Source organism: Phyllobates terribilis, unplaced genomic scaffold (assembly GCF_046119375.1).
Source record: "Phyllobates terribilis strain yellow unplaced genomic scaffold, ASM4611937v1 Scaffold_2__4_contigs__length_985480577, whole genome shotgun sequence".
Taxonomy (NCBI): Eukaryota; Metazoa; Chordata; class Amphibia; order Anura; family Dendrobatidae; genus Phyllobates; species Phyllobates terribilis.
Genome location: NW_027362762.1, coordinates 933,336,146 through 933,350,058, shown reverse-complemented (window position 1 = coordinate 933,350,058; position 13,913 = coordinate 933,336,146). Strand labels below are relative to the sequence as shown.

Below are 13,913 nucleotides of genomic sequence, written 5' to 3'. Positions count from 1 at the left end.
AAGCTTTGATTTTTCACGTGGGGTTGGGTGAGGGCTTCTTTTTTGCGCCCTGAGCTGAGGTTTTTACTGATACCATTTTGGGGTAGATACGATGTTTTGATCGCCTCTTATTGCAATTTATTGCAATGTTGCCGCAACCAAAAAAACGTAATTCTGGTGATTTGGTTTTTGTTTCATCGTTTATTGACCAGATTAATTTATTTAATATTTTGATAGATCAGACATTTCTGAAGGCAGCGATAACAAATATATGTATTTTTTTTATTTTTTGTTTTATCTTCAATGGAGAAAAGGGGGGGGGGGGGTGATATGAACTAGTGTTTTTTTTCCCATATTTTTTAAACCTTTTTTTTTCTACAATTTGTACTGTATTTAATAGTCCCCCTAGGGGACTTGAACCTCCAATCGTCCGATCGCCTGTGCTATACATAGCAGGGCTTCAGTACTGCTATGTACAGCAGAAATTATGATCTTCTATGAATGCCGGTCTTGAACCGGCATTCACAGGAGGTTCATAATGACAGGCACGGGGGTCTTCTGTCATGGCAACCCACTGGCACCCCGCAACCAACACTTTCAGCCATGACTGTATATACAGATAACATGGGATACACCATTCAAAACAGATGATGGTCTCAGCTCACGTCTTCCACCTCCCTGCACAAATACCTCAAACAGACTGCAATATTCTCCCATAGAAGTCAATGAGTCTTGTGTATACGGTGGTATTATTTATATGTACAGTATACGGTGGTATTTGTGTATACTGTATATGGGGAGTATTATTTATATGTACTGTATATGGGGAGTATTATTTATATGTACTGTATATGGGGGTATTATTTATATGTACAGAATATAAAGGAATTAATTAACAGCACAGAATAAGGTGATGCGTTAAATGATTCTTTCCACAAGGAGAATATTCCTGTCCTGCAAATAAAGCTGCAACTGAATGGTGAAAAAAAGACACGTTTATATTTAAAGGGATAGTCCACCTCTAATGCTCTTTTAAATTTTTTAAATACATGTATTTGGGATTTAAAATCATTTTTGTAATTTGTTTAAAATATTTTACCATTTGGTTATTACAGACTCTTTATTTTCCTGCACATTCAACTCTGATATAGTCTGTAGTCAGAAATCAGCGGAAAGGAGCCCAGAAAAAGACAGGTTAATGAGCTACAAATTCCCTGTCAGACCATCAAAATGAACTCACTGATGAACTCTTAGTTAACTCATTCCAGCAGTGTACAATGCAAACGCGGAGGCTACAGAAGGCAAATGATTAAATTTGTAAAGTGCTGTGGAATATGTTGGCACTATCAAAATAAAAATTATTATTATTATTATTATTATTATTATTATTATTATTAAATGGTACATTTTTATTGAAACCCAATTACAAAGAGTGATCTTTATCCATAATACATGCATTTAATAAGAAAAAAAAAGTAATATTTATCCCTAAAGGTGAAAAACCCCTTTAACACGTTCAACAATTATCATTTTATATGTAATTGAATTGTAAGCATGTAGCGACACCTACTGGTGGTTGTGAGTAATGCACCATTATTTATCGAGAAGCAGCAGTGACCTCTGGTGGTGACGGGCAGTATCTGCAGGAGGCGGTAACCTGTTTTCGTATGGGCGGGGCCTGACGTCACCAGGGAAAGCGCGCCACATTCGGAATGAGCTGCTGCTGGTCGGTCCGCAGATCCTGAGAGCGGCCGCCATGTCCTCCGACAAGTTACCCGGCTACTCCCCCAGCTTCAAGAAGCCGTCTGAGATCCTGCGGCTGAGCCGGCGGAGGAGCCGCAGCGAGGCTGGAGTCAGGACAGGGCTGTTTTCTCCGGGAGATGTGACCAAGCGGGTTCCTGGAGTCCGGCCGTTCTCTCCGGGACCACAAAGAAGCGGCAGCGGGCCAGGGAAGCGCAGGAACCCGTTCGCCAGTTTGGAAAACACGGTCGCTGCAAAGAAGAGAGCGGAGAGTGTGGCGGAGTGCTGCCCGCAGGAGAGCTGGGCGCTGCCGGCAGCGAAGGAGCAGGAGAACCTGCAGGTGAGCGCCGAGGAGGAGGAGCGCCCTCTAGCGGCGGCGCGCTGATACGCACTGCGGATCCAATGCCATTTCAAAAGGGCAGGATTAGAACGGAGCCAATCAGAAAGCGCTACGTCACCGTCCTTCACTGCTATTGGCTTATAGGTGGTCATGTGACAAATGTGATTTCGACAAGCCCTAGTTCTCTCTCAGGTCCGCTTTGTATTTAAAGGGATTTTGTGTCCCCAGAACACTCTCCTGCCCCATATCCCACCTGTACAGAGGGGCATTGTCAGATAGTAACAGTTTTTACTTTGGAATTTGTCTCCATTTTTGATTAACTTTTTTTTTTATTATTATTTTTGTTGGACCACTGTCTCCTGGGCGACTGACTACCATTGCAGTCTAGTTTGTTGACACTGCCCTAAAGTGGGTGGAGCTTAGGAGGTAACAGCGATCCTGGTCAGCTTCACAGCAGTGCTTACAAGCTCAATAGAAAAAATCTTGTAAGCACTGATCATGTTTGGCTGTCTAGCAGTGGTGGACGGTCTCCAAGGCAACGAGCTGAAAACAAGTGTTAATATTGGAAGAACAGGCTGAAATTTCGTTAATAGTAAATTGGAAAATTGTTTTCATTTACAAGCACTGTCCGGCAATACCCCTTTATGAAAATAGGAATAGCCCTTTAGGTACAATCCCCTGCCCAAAGGGACATCACAGCAGCCAGCTGCCAGGGTCATGTGACTTGGTGTTGAGTGACATCATGTACTGTGATGCCAACTTGGGAGAGCCCTTCACAGGGCGATACTGGGGCTTTGGATTAAAAATAATAATTCACACCCCTTTATTAGTTTTATTAGCGCCCCAGAACACTTTTTTAAGGGGTTGTCTAAAATTAACATATTGACTACCTATCTTTCAGATTGGTGGGGGCTGCCGCCCAGAGTCCCCACTGATCAGCAGTTACCAGCTCCGTACACCCTGTAGTGGCCGTTCCCTGGTACTGCAGATCATCTCACATTCACTTCAATAGGAGCTGAGCTGCAGTACTGGAGAACGGCCACTACACAGTATGGCGCTGTGGTGTTCCATTCTGCACACAGCTGATTGGTGGGGCTGCTGGGTGTATGACCTCCATACATCCGATCCTGAGGATAGATCATCAAAGTACTTAAATCATGGTTTGGTTTTTTTACTTAAAGTGGAGCAATCGTCTGAAAAATGTCCTATTGTTTAAGTTAGGTTTTGGTGTTCACTTTGTTTACATTTGTCATGGGAAAAAAATATCACAAACTGTATTAAAAAATTGGAAATCTTGCAGTTTTCACACCGGCCACTGGGTTGTTCTTTTTGTTTAGACTCTAACTTTCTATTCAGGAAATAACACACGTACATTACCAGCAATGAACAGACTCTGACCCTGCATTTTGTATTGAAGGGTCTAATGAGCGTGTGCAAAGGCGATTGTGAAGGGAGGATGTGAGCTGTGACATCGGCTATTGTGATTGGTGGATCCTGTGTTATCAGCGGTGTATAAAGGTGTCACCTGTCAGTGTACTCCTGCCTCTGATGATAATGAAAATGCTTCCAAAAAGGACATTAAGAGTCTTAAAAAGCCCCAGTGGCCAGTGTAAAAATTTCATGATTACTATATATATATATATATATATATATATATATATATATATTATATTATATTATATTATATTATATAAAATTAGTGCCTACAAGTAGTATTCAACCCCCTGCAGATTTAGCTGGTTGACACATGCGGAATTAACTTGGCATTGTGACATTTGTACTGTAGATCAGCCTGGAAGTGGGAAATGCACTGCAGCAAATATTGTTTTTTGTTTTTTTTTAAAACGTTAAAAGTTAATTCAGAGTGTCATTTATTATTCAACCCCTCAAACCACAAGAATTCTGTTTGGTCCCCCTAAAGTATTAAGAAGTAGTTCAGGCACCAAGAATAATGAGCTTCACATGTGTGGATTAAAGATCTCTTTTGCCAGCCTTTTCTGACTATTTAAGACCCTCCCCAAACTTGTGAACAGCACTCAGACATGGTCAACATGGGAAAGACAAAGGAGCATTCCAAGGCCATCAGAGACAAGATCGTGGAGGGTCACAAGGCTGGCAAGGGGTACAAAACCCTTTCCAAGGAGTTGGGCCTACCTGTCTCCACTGTTGGGAGCATCATCCGTAAGTGGAAGGCTTATGGAACTACTGTTAGCCTTCCACGGCCAGGACAGCCTTTGAAAGTGTCCTCCCGTGCCGAGGCCAGGCTTGTCCGAAGAGTCAAGGCTAACCCAAGGACAACAAGGAAGGAGCTCTGGGAAGATCTCATGGCAGTGGGGACATTGGTTTCAGTCAATACCATAAGTAACGTACTCCACCGCAATGGTCTCCGTTCCAGACGAGCCTGTATGGTACCTTTACTTTCAAAGCGTCATGTCAAGGCTCGTCTACAGTTTGCTCATGATCACTTGGAGGACTCTGAGACAGACTGGTTCAAGGTTCTATGGTCTGATGAGACCAAGATTGAGATCTTTGGTGCCAACCACACACGTGACATTTGGAGACTGGATGGCACTGCATACGACCCCAAGAATACCATCCCTACAGTCAAGCATGGTGGTGGCAGCATCATGCTGTGGGGCTGTTTCTCTGCCAAGGGGCCTGGCCATCTGGTCCGCATCCATGGGAAGATGAATAGCACGGCCTACCTGGAGATTTTGGCCAAGAACCTCCGCTCCTCCATCAAGGATCTTAAGATGGGTCGTAATTTCATCTTCCAACAAGACAACGACCCAAAGCACACAGCCAAGAAAACCAAGGCCTGGTTCAAGAGGGAAAAAGTCAAGGTGTTGGAGTGGCCTAGTCAGTCTCCTGACCTTAACCCAATTGAAAACTTGTGGAAGGAGCTCAAGAATAAAGTCCACATGAGACACCCAAAGAACCTAGATAACTTGGAGAAGATCTGCATGGAGGAGTGGGCCAAGATAACTCCACAGACCTGTGCCGGCCTGATCAGGTCTTATAAAAGACTATTATTAGCTGTAATTGCAAACAAGGGTTATTTCACAAAATATTAAACATAGGGGTTGTATAATAATTGACCCAGACTTTTATGTTTAAAATTTAATAAAATTCAACTGAGCAACATAACTTTTTGGTTTGTAAGATTTATGCTTCTGTTCATAAAACCTACTCTCGTTTGCAGTTTGAAGGCTCTAACTTATTTGCATCTTATCAAACCAGCTAAATCTGCAGGGGGTTGAATACTACATGTATGTATGTATGTATGTATGTGTGTGTGTGTATATATATATATATATATATATATATATATATATATATATATATATATATATATATATATATATAAATAAATATAAATATATAAATATAAATTTTAATAACGATTGTAATAAAAAAAAAAAATTGCCAGTGTTTTTTCATAATACATGTAACATAAAAATCTGACTTTAAAGAATAATTATTTTTTTTTATGACTGCTTTCCTTCAGTATTGTATTCTGCCCAATATATTGCCTCTATCCACAGGATACGTGATAAATGTTGGTTTGTTTTACGTTCGGCTGCCGAGACTTCCACTAATCCTGACAATGAAGCAGTAGTGAGCACGTGCGACCACCACGCCTATGGAGGAGCGGTCGCACATGCTCAGTAGGGCTCCTTTCATACTGGGCAGTTTAGGGCCCCTCTTGTGAACACGTCAATGTCCCGTATGTTAGGCATAGGACGGGGGACCCTTTTATGGAGGTCCTCGTATAATAAAATCACCTATGACTTCTTCTGTCTTTCAGCATCATTCAGTTGACGATGTAATTTGGGAGGAAAGTCTTCACTCTGACCCTGCGGCAACTACAAAACCTCAGGTATCTGCAGCACAAGATGGCGTGATTTCCTGTGTGATTTATGGAGGTTTTCTTGTGTTTATTACTGAGGTGTCTCCTTTTTCTCTTGCTGTTCCCGTAGACTCCAGAGAAACCTATTCCGACACCCGAGCCATGTAATGCATCAGTCACGTACCCCGCGGACTGGAGTCTGAAGACGCGCCTGCTGTTCACCTCTTCTCAGCCGTTCACCTGGACTGACCACTTAAAAGCCCAAGAAGAAGCTCAGGGCCTCATCCTCCACTGCCGGGCGTCTCCAGTCAGCCTACCCCACAGTATAGCGGTAATGGGGGCTCCTTCATCAAGTGTTATATCACACACGATGCTGAGACATCCTCACCCAGACTTGTCTCAAAACTGTGGCACAAAGACTTTTACGTCTTTGCACCATTTTCAAGTTTTAAAAACCACAGTGAAATAATAGTTTTGCATCACACTGTTATTTTTTTTACTATATAATATGCTGACAAAAAAATTCTGAGTTGGGTGAAACTGTAAAAAAAAACCCTTTTTTTAGGGTGTTGGTATTACTGTGCGGTAAAAATGAACTGGCGGACCTGATTCTTCAGACCCATGCAATCACTAAGACTCAATAGATTTTTTTTTTTTTATTATTATTAATTTAAAAAATATATATGTATGTATATAACATTTTATTCATTTTCGGCATTTTTAGTTTATTTTTTTACTCCCGGTATTGGAGTATATAGTGAAGTCACGGGCCGGGATCATACGCCTAAGTTAACAGCTTTGATTAGCCATCAGCTTTCCCTCAATCACAATTGCCGATGGCATTTAAATGGTTAAACAGCAGCGAACGGAGACAGCTCCGGCCGCTGCTGTTACAGGCGGATGCTCTGTGTGTGATCACAGCCGGCATCTACCACGTATGGTGCAGGCTCGGCTCTTAGAGGCCTGTAATAAAAATATACAGAACGTGTTAAGGAGTTAATTCGGAGTTAATTTTGGTGTAATAATTGGTGCTCCTTTTTAATTTTTCCCTTTTTTTTTTTTTTATATTCTTTAACAGGAGCCAAAGTCGTCCACTGATCTCCGCTGTGCGTTCCAGCAAGCTCTCGTCTACTGGCTTCACCCCACCTTTCCATGGCTGCAGCTCTTCCCCAGGATTGGAGCCGACCGCAAGATGACGGGGAAAAATAGTCCCTGGACTCAGGATGAAGCTCTGCAGCAAGTGCTAATGAGCGAGTGGTAAGTGGTTGTGTGGTCGGTGCTGTACACACCTGCTGGGTGCTCACACAGCAGACGCCCCTGACTGATCCGTGTCTGTCGGGTCCCACCGAGCTACAGTACAGACCAAAAGTTTGGACACACCTTCTCATTTAAAGATTTTTCTGTATTTTCATGACTATGAAAATTGTACATTCACACTGAAGGCATCAAAACTATGAATTAACACATGTGGAATTATATACTTAACAAAAAAGTGTGAAACAGCTGAAAATATGTCTTATATTCTAGGTTCTTCAAAGTAGCCACCTTTTGCTTTGATGACTGCTTTGCACACTCTTGGCATTCTCTTGATGAGCTTCAAGTGGTAGTCACCGGAAATGGTCTTCTAACAATCTTGAAGGAGTTCCCAGAGATGCTTAGCACTTGTTGGCCCTTTTGCCTTCATTCTGCGGTCCAGCTCACCCCAAACCATCTCGATTGGGTTCAGGTCTGGTGACTGTGGAGGCCAGGTCATCTGGCGTAGCACCCCATCACTCCCCTTCTTGGTCAAATAGCCCTTACACAGCCTGGAGGTGTGTTTGGGGTCATTGTCCTGTTGAAAAATGATGGTCCAACTAAACACAAACCGGATGGAATAGCATGCCGCTGCAAGATGCTATGGTAGCCATGCTGGTTCAGTATGCCTTCAATTTTGAATAAATCCCCAACAGTGTCACCAGCAAAGCACCTCCACACCATCACACCTCCTCCTCCATGCTTCACGGTGGGAACCAGGCATGTAGAGTCCATCCGTTCACCTTTTCTGCGTCGCACAAAGACACGGTGGTTGGAACCAAAGATCTCAAATTTGGACTCATCAGACCAAAGCACAGATTTCCACTGGTCTAATGTCCATTCCTTGTGTTCTTTAGCCCAAACAAGTCTCGTCTGCTTGTTGCCTGTCCTTAGCAGTGGTTTCCTAGCAGCTATTTTACCATGAAGGCCTGCTGCACAAAGTCTCCTCTTAACAGTTGTTGTAGAGATGTGTCTGCTGCTAGAACTCTGTGTGGCATTGACCTGGTCTCTAATCTGAGCTGCTGTTAACCTGCGATTTCTGAGGCTGGTGACTCGGATAAACTTATCCTCAGAAGCAGAGGTGATTCTTGGTCTTCCTTTCCTGGGGCAGTCCTCATGTGAGCCAGTTTCTTTGTAGCGCTTGATGGTTTTTGCAACTGCACTTGGGGACACTTTCAAAGTTTGCCCAATTTTTCGCACTGACTGACCTTCATTTCTTAAAGTAATGATGGCCACTTTTTTTTCTTCACTTAGCTGCTTTTTTCTTGCCATAATACAAATTCTAACAGTCTATTCAGTAGGACTATCAGCTGTGTATCCACCAGACTTCTGTACAACACAACTGATGGTCCCAACCCCATTTATAAGGCAAGAAATCCCACTTATTAAACCTGACAGGGCACACCTGTGAAGTGAAAACCATTTCCGGTGACTACCTCTTGAAGCTCATCAAGAGAATGCCAAGAGTGTGCAAAGCAGTCATCAAAGCAAAAGGTGGTTACTTTGAAGAACCTAGAATATAAGACATATTTTCAGTTGTTTCACACTTTTTTGTTAAGTATATAATTCCACATGTGTTAATTCATAGTTTTGATGCCTTCAGTGTGAATGTACAATTTTCATAGTCATGAAAATACAGAAAAATCTTTAAATGAGAAGGTGTGTCCAAACTTTTGGTCTGTACTGTATGTCGCTCCAGCTGATGCACGCTGCACTATTTTCCTTCCACGCTTCATAGATGAATCCAGACAATCTCTGATCCTTCTCTCCTTGCAGGGCTCTTAGCTTCACCTCTTTGTATAACATGCTGAAAGCCAAGCTGTGTCCGTACTTCTACGTCTGCACGTATCAGTTCACGGTGCTGTTCCGGGCAGCCGGGATAGCGGGGAGCGATGTCATCACGGCCGTCATGTCTCCAACCACACGAGGCATAAGGGAAGCCATGAAAAATGAAGGTAAATCACTAAAACTTATTACACTGACTCAGTACAAGCTCATGATCCCAGAAACCATCATATGGCGCCATCATATACTGCAGCGTTGTACTGATCATCATCACACACACTGACTCCCATCATTGTAGTCTAATTTCCCGATCACTTAGTACAAGTTTGATGTTCAGCCCCATTATCCTTCCCTTTAAAATACACAACAGTTTTACTATCTTGGTTCAGTGATTTGTAAAACCTTTTTTTTTTTTTTCCCGTCTAGGAATCGATTTCTCTCTCCCACTCGTCACCAATGAGCCGAATAATAAAAAGACAAAAGCCTCCGAATCAACATGTGAATCTGACGACAAGACTCAGGAAGCTGAGCACGAAGGAGAGGAGTATGTAGTAATTGTCAAAACGCTGTAACTACATTGCACGTTGTATTTTTAATTTTTTTTTGTAAAACCCGTTGTGTATCCAACCTGCGTGCACACACACTTAAAGAGGTTGTCCACTACTTTACATTGATGACCTATCTTTAAGACAGGTCATCAATGTCTGATCGGCCGGGGTCCGACACCCGGCACCCCCCACTGATCAGCTGTTATGGATAGGTCATCAATGTAAAAGTAGTGGACGAGGTTGTACTTCAAGACGTCGTGAGATTACATCACCGCCTTTTCTTTGATTAAAATAAAACAGCGCCACTATTGTCTGTCTTAGGTATTGCAACATTCGAGTCAGCTGTAATTCCAAAACGCAGTCTGAGGACTGTCATGGCGCTGGTTTAGGGAAAAGCAGAAACTTTTTTTTTTTTTTTCATAATCTTCTGTGACCATTTCAAACCTTGAGGATACACGTCTTAACACTTGTTGGTCTCCAGAAAGTTTGTCTCCATTTTTTTTTTTTTTTTTTGAGCCCCACGTGTAGACAGACACAACATCCTCATATCTCAGCCTCCACATGTTCTGTTGACTTATATGGAGAACCAGACTGATGTACGCAGTCAATGCGCCATAAAAGTCTAATAATAATCTGCCGCTTGTACATGTGAGTGAGACACGACTTTGTCTTCAGGGCAGAAGTGGACAGCGACGAAGATGAAAGTTTCTCTTGGTTGGAAGAGATGGGAGTTGAAGACAAAATTAAAAAGCCAGATGCCATATCCATCAAACTGTATCCTTTCCTGGCAATGCCGAGCTCGCGGTCCAGCCGGATCTGTGAGATTGGTGGTGTAGACGCCAGTGCATCTCGCTGCATCCTCATTTTTGAGTTTCTTGCACAAAAATATATAATAATTCTTGGGTATTCCTATATTAAGCATTTATTATTGCAGACGACAGACTTGAACACTTTCTTTAATTTCTTGACCCTGTGATATTATTGTGGCAATTTCTGACCCACGGATGATGTTCCTGCCTTGACTATAACTGCAACAGACGTAAGGAAAAAAATGAAGTGAAGTTGGATCACAGACCGGAATCTGTTGTATTGGTCAAAGGTGCAAATACGTTCACGTTACTCAACTTTTTGATCAACTGTAAGAGCGTTGTGGCCGCCGCAGGTCCGCAGGCAGGACTGCCACCCACACTGCTGTCACCAGTGGCTTTCAGGGGAGCTACGATGCACACCATGAAAGTAAGGGTCCATAATGTTTGTCAGAAGCTTTTTTTTAAAGGTATAGGTGTCCTGATGGGTCGCTTTTTCCAATTGTTGCAAAACTACAACTCTCAGCATGCCCTGCCAGCTCTCACAATGTTGGAAGTTGTAGTTTTGCAATAGTTGGCGATCACTGAAGAGATGACTATGCTGGACTTGATGAGATCATACAGCTCGCCTTAGGTAACAGAAGGGGATCCAAAATGTGGGATCACAACGACGCCGTTCTGCATGGGGAATATGGCAAATAGGGGTAAGTTTGAAAATTTAATGTCTAATGCTACAGGTCCCATCCACTCTCTCCGCAGGCGAGGACGGTCAATGTGAAAACTCGGGTGTCGTCTGGATATAAAGACCAGTTTAGCTTGGAGATTACCGGCCCGGTGATGCCACATACGGTGCATTCTCTGACGCTGCTGCTTAAGGCCGCACAGAAAGGAAGTTTTTCAGCATCTCTGTACACACACGAGCCAACGACAGTCTTCAACACGGCCATCCATCCCCAAAACTGCAAGGTGAGTCGTCTATAGCATTTCCTATGTGAACACATCCAAACCTGCATTTACTGCCAGTTGCCACTCAGTAAACATCTCTACTGATGGGGATCGAAGGGACATGGGTCCTGGTGAGGGCTGCTGTGTAGAAAACTGCAGAGCTTCTCCGCTCAAGTGACGCTGCAGAATCCCTGCATGGTGGTGGCCATAAGCGTTCCTGCACAGGGAAAATCAGTGGATCGGAAGTAGCCACCACCAGTTGATTCTTCACTTTTTTTTTTTAATGTGGAAAACTCAATGATCCTATGATATTCCCTTGTTTTCTAGGAGACTGACGGCGCAGAACTGGCACACTGTGGTCTTCATCCTCTGACGCTAGAACAATTCACCCAGTTATCTACACTGGGAAAATTCTCGTTGCGTCATTTAGAGCTTAATGACTACAAATATACCTGGAAATGTTGATTGCTCTCCCGAGCTGAAGCACGGACGGATTCACCTCCTGTGTGTGCTGTCTGCGCTCGCTGCCAGAAAGTGCTCCTTCCTCATCAGAAGAAAGTGTGGAAGTGATAACTTTTGGGCAGGACCAGGTTTTCTTCTAGACAAAGCGGTGGTCGGTGGAGGAAAAGAGCTGCTGAAGGTGACGCGTGTCCCGCGCCTGCGCTGGATGTGGGAGCGGAACTTCCTTTTTAGCTTTTTAAATATTCTATAATCCAAACGTTTCGTTTAGGGCCTCACGTCGCCCTGGTCGGGGGCAGAAACCCAAACCTGCTTAAGACCCTTAAAGTTATTTGCAACTGTTGGATTTCTGCAAGATCAAGGTTCTCCCGCAGGGGTGTCTAGTTTTGGCACAGTTTTATGGCACTCATGAATGTTACTGTGGATTCCTAAAATGATGGGAAAAAAAAAATGCTTATGTGATTGCAAAATCATATTTTTAAGTGATGTCACTGCCAGACTGATTTTAATTGTTTTATATATGATTGACCATGGATATGATATATCTATTAAACTCCAAAACATTACTACTTTTTGTTATAGTGGATGTATTTACTTTGTATGGGGAAAAATATTGGGGCACCACCACATGACGTCCCACTATAAATCCATAGAAATTCCCTTGCAGCTATAGCACCTCCCATACTTCTTGTTTATGTCAAGATTTTGGGTATTTTTGCCTCTTCATCCAGAAGAGCATTTGTGAGGCCGGGCCCACAATCTCCAGTTTAGTTCTTTGTGCATCCAGTCCCCTGAAGGAAACAAAAATGATAACCTGTCAGGGACATATTAACAGAATATTAGCCCCTTTTCCCATGCCCTCTGCTGTAGTGTTTGTCCAGAGATGACAATTATGCAGTGTTTTACTGCAAATTATTACCACTTGTCAACACCGAGCTGTCCCATTTTCCTCAGCACAAAAGCCCCAATAAGCACACGCCTGGGAAGTAGCTTATGCAAACGATGCCAGGCAAGGAGTGTTATAACTTCCTTAGGAAGCAAGCATCTTGTCTCTGAAAGACGCAGGAGGTAATTAAAACGCAGGCTTGCACTAATTTGTGTGTACACGTGAGGCTGCTTCCCGAGCCTCAATGGGAAATTTGCAGACAAACGGACTCCGATATGAAATATTATGAGTTCCATACGTCCGACAGTAACGGGACCCATATGTTTAGTGACCAAATCAGCCCAGGAATGTATAGGTAGTTTTCCAGGGCTGTAACCAAAATCAGGGAGCTGTAGCGCAAAAACACCAGAATAGCAGACTGCAGCTATGTGATGTGTGATCTCTAAATAAAGATAAAATCATAAGGGGAAAAATGGCGTAGTTTGCATGCTTCTGCGATCAACGAGCGATGAGTTATCACAAGTTAGCGTTTTTAATAAAAAAATGTACAAGCTGGAGACCGGTCCACATGATGTCACCACCAGGGGCGTGTGGCCAGATCCCCCTAAGGTATAAGAGAATCTATGGAGAAGACAGGAGCACTCATTGCCAGGGGGGGATAAGAACTATAAGCAACGGGTCCTGTTCAATAACAGCATAATCCAACTGGGGAGCCCCTCCTCCACCTATATTGAATAGTCTCCGTGATTGTATAGTGTAAGTTATCTTCTTTTTACCCTGTTTATTTTATGTAACTGCGTATGTATTTTAATGTCTCCTTTGTAACATCCTTGTATATATTTTTCCTAAACACTGCCTCCCTTTTAGATTAAATATAAAATTTAATAGTTCTGTTTCTTTTGTTCTGTAATCGTTCCCTTCCCCGAAGCCTTATACGCTACCAAAACGCAGACATCCGGCCAGGCCTGTATTATATTTCAAACTCGGCCGGTGGTGGCAGAGAATATTAATAATTGGGCTATCGTGAAGCTGATAGTGACCGTATGGAGGGCGTTAAACACGGATTCCGGGCTTTGGAATCCCCGAGGTGTGGCACCATACGCTCACTGGTCGCTTGCCGATATCCACTTAGCAAGTAGTCTGGATCACGTGCTCGCGACTCCGGACGAAATACGGACAGTGTGACTGCACGGTGAGATATTGCGTGATCTCCCTGGTGTTGTCCCTCTGTGTGTGTGTGTGTGTGTGTGTGTTGGAATGCCTGACATAACCCTATTTCATC

General features: G+C 43.2%; 1 protein-coding gene across 1 annotated transcript; it reads left to right on the top strand.

The window, feature by feature from the left end:
* Positions 1-1,631: 1,631 nt before the first annotated feature.
* Positions 1,632-13,516, top strand: DONSON (DNA replication fork stabilization factor DONSON). Its single transcript, XM_073668358.1, has 10 exons — positions 1,632-2,059; positions 5,868-5,939; positions 6,040-6,240; positions 6,988-7,166; positions 8,979-9,157; positions 9,414-9,531; positions 10,211-10,309; positions 10,573-10,771; positions 11,101-11,307; positions 11,614-13,516. The coding sequence occupies exons 1-10, from the start codon at positions 1,736-1,738 to the stop codon at positions 11,749-11,751; spliced, it is 1,716 nt and encodes a 571-aa protein (XP_073524459.1). The 5' UTR covers positions 1,632-1,735; the 3' UTR covers positions 11,752-13,516.
* Positions 13,517-13,913: the final 397 nt, after the last annotated feature.